The sequence below is a fragment of the Plasmodium reichenowi genome, chromosome 11, assembly GCF_001601855.1.
Source record: "Plasmodium reichenowi strain SY57 chromosome 11, whole genome shotgun sequence".
In the NCBI taxonomy this organism is placed as follows: Eukaryota; Apicomplexa; class Aconoidasida; order Haemosporida; family Plasmodiidae; genus Plasmodium; species Plasmodium reichenowi.
The window spans coordinates 304,671-309,650 of NC_033656.1; the positions used below are offsets into that span (position 1 = coordinate 304,671).

At 24.8% G+C, this 4,980-nt stretch overlaps 2 protein-coding genes across 2 annotated transcripts in view; one reads left to right on the forward strand and one right to left on the reverse strand.

Annotated features, from left to right (window-relative positions):
- Window positions 1-87: 87 nt before the first annotated feature.
- PRSY57_1108700 (pre-mRNA-processing factor 6, putative) lies at window positions 88-4,427 on the forward strand (the record flags this gene model as incomplete). Its single annotated transcript, XM_012908052.2, has 2 exons — window positions 88-3,784; window positions 4,030-4,427. The coding sequence occupies 2 exons, from the start codon at window positions 88-90 to the stop codon at window positions 4,425-4,427; spliced, it is 4,095 nt and encodes a 1,364-aa protein (XP_012763506.2).
- A 501-nt stretch (window positions 4,428-4,928) lies between these two features.
- PRSY57_1108800 (hypothetical protein) overlaps window positions 4,929-4,980 on the reverse strand; it is a gene marked incomplete at both ends in the record, with an annotated part of 1,151 nt that continues 1,099 nt past the window's right edge. Inside the window, one exon of the mRNA XM_020114930.1 lies at window positions 4,929-4,980. This exon is cut by the window's right edge and continues 428 nt beyond it. Within this exon, the coding sequence (XP_019970299.1) occupies window positions 4,929-4,980 (52 nt within the window).

Genomic DNA, 4,980 nt, shown 5'->3' on the forward strand with positions numbered 1-4,980 from the left:
AAAAAAAAACAAAAAAAAAAAAAAAAAAAACAAAAAAAAAAAAAAAAAAAAAAAAAAAAAAAAACATAATTTATGGTATTTTAAAAAATGGATTTGACGTCGTTAAAAAATGAAATGACAAAAAATATAAAAAATGATGTATTTAAAAATATGAGTATTAATAAGGTGAAATATGAACCTTTTGGAAAACCACCACCAGGATATATTCCAGGTAAAGGTAGAGGAGTAACAGGATTTTCAGGAGGTGTGAGTAGAGATGATACAACGGATGATAAAGATAAGAATGATTATTCAGATTTTAATTATGATGAATTTCATGGATATTCTGAATCCTTATTTAAAGATACAGAATATGATGAAGAAGATAAAGAAGCCGATGAAATATATGATAAGATTGATTCTCTTATGGATATTCGAAGAAAAAGTAGAAGAGAAAATAAACTGAAAGAAGAAATATCAAAAATGAGAGCTACAAAACCTACCATAACACAACAATTTGGTGATTTAAAAAAAAATCTTGCTAATGTTACAATAGAAGAATGGGAATCCATTCCAACCGTTTTACAATATTCATCTAAACAAAAACAAAAAAAAGTTCAAAAAAATTATTTACCTGCTCCGGATTCTTTAATTATGAGTAGAATTAATGAATCTAATATACATCTTAATTTTAATAATTCTGCATCAAGTCAAAGTGGCCATAAGACACCTATTGGTTTGGGTTATCAATCCTCATTAGGAGTACAAACTCCATTAGGTTTAAGAACTCCTTATGGTTTACAAAATTCGTTAAGTGGTTTGAAAACACCATTAAGTGGTTTACAAACACCATTAAGTGGTTTGAAAACACCGTTAAGTGGTTTGAAAACACCATTAAGCGGTTTACAAACACCATATATGAGAAATTCATCCTCATTGTTTGGTATGGATACACCATTAATAAATAATAATATTAAATCAAATATGTCTATTAGCGGTTTGAATACTCCATTTACCTTATCAGGATACAATACACCGCTGAGCGCATCAAATGTTAGTGGTTATAATACTCCCTTGTTTAATAATACACACAAATTATCATTAAACGATTTAGGGGAAGCAAGGGGGACTGTGTTATCAGTAAAATTAGATGAGCTTATAGATAATGTCGAAGGACAAACTGTTATTGACCCTAAGGGATATTTAACCAATTTGAATGCAAGTAGTTTAATTAATGATGCTGATATTGCTGACATAAATAAAGCTAGATCATTATTAAAATCTGTTATAAGTACGAACCCAAAACATGGTCCAGGTTGGATAGCTGCTGCACGAATTGAAGAATTAGCTCAAAGAAAGGATAAAGCTAAAGAAATAATTATGAAAGGTTGTGTGGTTTGTTCAAAAAATGAAGATATATGGTTAGAAGCTGTTAGGCTAGAAGAAAAATTAAGTGAAGTTAAAATTATTCTAGCAAAAGCAATCAAACATATACCCACATCTGTTAAGTTATGGCTAGAAGCATATAAAAAAGAAAAAAATGTAGATGATAAAAGAAAGGTATTGAGAAAAGCCATAGAATGTATACCAAACTCAGTGAAATTATGGAAAGAAGCTATCTCTCTAGAAAATGAAAATAATGCATATATATTATTAAAAAGAGCAGTTGAATGTATACCTCAATCTATTGAAATGTGGATAGCCTTAGCTCGATTATGTACATATACAGAAGCACAAAAAGTTTTGAATGAAGCAAGAAAAAAAATACCAACCAGTGCAGAAATATGGATTAATGCATCACAACTAGAAGAAAAACAAGGAAATATAAAAATGGTAGATATTATTATTAAAAGATGTATAGAAAATCTATCTTCGAAAAATATAATCTTTGATAGAGACAAATGGATAAAATTTGCGGAAGAATGTGAACAATCGAAATTTACACATACTTGTGAAAGTATTATAAGAAATACTATGCATATAGGAGTAGAAACATTAAACAAAAAAAGAATATATAAACAAGATGCTCAAAATTGTATTCATAATAAATCTATACATACTGCAAGAGCTCTATATAATGAAGCATTAAAAATATTTAAAACCAAAAAATCCTTATGGCTAGCATTAGCAAATTTAGAACTTACTCATGGAAAAAGAGAAAATGTTGATGAGGTTTTACATAGAGCTGTACAGAGTTGTCCCCATTCGAGTGTTCTATGGCTTATGTTAGCTAAACAAAAATGGTTAAATAATGAAATTGATAAAGCACGGGAAATTTTAGCTGAGTCCTTTATACATAATCAAAATACTGAAGAGATATCTCTAGCTGCAATTAAATTAGAAAGAGAAAATAATGAATTTGATAGAGCTCGCTTTTTATTGAAAAAATCAAGGGTACAATGTAATACACCTAAAATATGGATGCAGTCTGTTCAACTCGAGAGGTTATTAAGAAATTATAAAGAAGCCAAAATTTTGGCTCAGCAAGCGTTAAAAATACACAAGCACTTTGATAAGTTGTATATGATAGCTGGTCAGATAGAATTAGAAATGTATAAATATTCAAATGATACTAATATAAATGTAACAAGTGATAAAACGTATATCAAAAATGATTATCATCATACTAAATCGGATGATATTAAAGATAAGAATATTAATACAAAAGGTACAACAACCGCAAAGCATTATACTACCAGTGATAATAATAATGATGGTAATAATAATACTGATGATGGTAATAATAATACTGATGATGGTAATAATAATACTGATGATGGTAATAATAATAATGATGATGGTAATAATAATAATGATGATGATAATAATAATAATGATGATGGTAATAATAATAATGATGACGGTAATAATAATAATGATGATGGTAATAATAATAATGGTAATAATAATAATGGTAATAATGGTAGCAGCTGTACGTCTAATAATTTTCATAATAAACAAAATGGAGATAATAAAAATAAAAATGTTAATAATAAAAAGGAGGAATTTATGAATATTTCTATTGATCCATATAAAAACGCTCAGAATATATACGAAGAAGGTCTAAAATATTGTGCGTCATCAATTAATTTATGGTTATGTGCTATCGATTTACAAATAGAAAAAAAGAATTATACAGGTGCTAGAGCATTAACTGAGAAAGCAAAAATCAAAATCAAGTATTTAAATTCTTTTAATAATAATAGTCATATTTTAAAAAGTAAAGAAATTATTGAAACCAATGAACAAAATTATGATACACAGGATGATGAATATAATAACTTAAATAAAAATATGGATGGTTCCAAGAGTGTTAATAATACAGCAAGTAATATATCCAAATCCAAAAATGAACTTGAAAAAAACTCATCAGTTAATAATAATGCTTATATTAAAATAATCGAAAATTATGATTTATTATGGTTAAAATTAATAGAAATTGAATTATGTTGTAATAATAAAAATTTAAATCCTATAATTTCAGAAGCTTTAAAAGAATGTCCATCCTCTGGTATTTTATGGTCAAAGGCTATAGAACTAGAAAATAAAAATTTACAAAACAGTAAATCAGTTAGTGCTTTTAATCACTGTGGTAATAATGCGTATGTTATATTAACGGTAGCAAAATTATTCTGGGTGAATTTTAAAATACAAAAAGCTAGGAAATGGTTCTATAGAGTAATTAACCTTAATCCTCATTTTGGAGATGGATGGGCAACATTTCTAGCTTTCGAAATTGATCAACAAAATGAAATAAATCAAAAAGATATAATAAACAAATGTATAAAAGCTGAACCAAACAGAGGTAATAATAGATACATAAATGAATAAATAAATACATACATATATATATATATATATATATATATATATATATATATATATATATTTATTTATGTATTATTATAATGTTGTTTATAGCTCCTCGTTCTAATGCATATCATATCTTGTACCTTGTTTTATATATTATATATATATATATATATATGTATTCATTTTTAATTTTGTTATTTATATCTTCATCTTATATTTTTTATTTTTTTTTGTTAGGCTATTTGTGGAACAAAATTACTAAGAGAGTAGAAAACTGGAGGCTAAAATATCCACAAAAATTATATAAATATATTAAGGATATATATCCTCATGTTCTAAATAAAAAAATTTCAGACCCAATTTGGAATATTATTACGGACGAAAATGTAGACACTAGTTTTTTGTTAACAAATCAAGAGAACGATAAAGAAAAAAAAGATCAACGTAATGAATCTGTTGAAGATGAAAAAGAAACAAATAATAACATTGAGGAAGATCCAGAGAAAGATTCAAAGGAACAAGGTAAAACTAAATCAAAAGAGAAAATTCTTAATGAAAAAGATACAACGAAAAACAAGAGAAAAGATATAAGCACTAATGAAGAAGGAAAAGATAAAAAAAAAAAGAAAAAATAAATCATCTCATAAAAATTAATTAGTGTATGTCTTTCTTTTCTTTTTTTTTTCTTTTTTTTTATTTACTTATCATTTTATGAATTACATATTATTTTATAATATATTTTAATATAATTTTTTTTGTTTTAATATAAAATTTATTGAAAATTATAATTTTATATGATACATAGCATATTCTATTTTTGTATAAGTTAAATTGTTAATATATATATATATATATATATATGTTATTTTTCTTATAATTAATTAGACTTTATAAAAAATTCAATTTATACAATTAAAGATGTTTCAAAATAGTTTTCACAAATAAACATACATATATATATATATATATATATATATATATGTAACAATTTGATTAAAAGGATTAATAATATTAATTCCATTTACAAAAAAATAATAAAATGTACAAATAAACACATAAAGGTATAGAAATGGTGTTGATTAAACATATATATATATATATATATATATACATATATTTATTTATTTATTTTTAATTTAGTCGACCGTATTATCACCATCATTTTTATCTTCACTTTTATGTTTATGC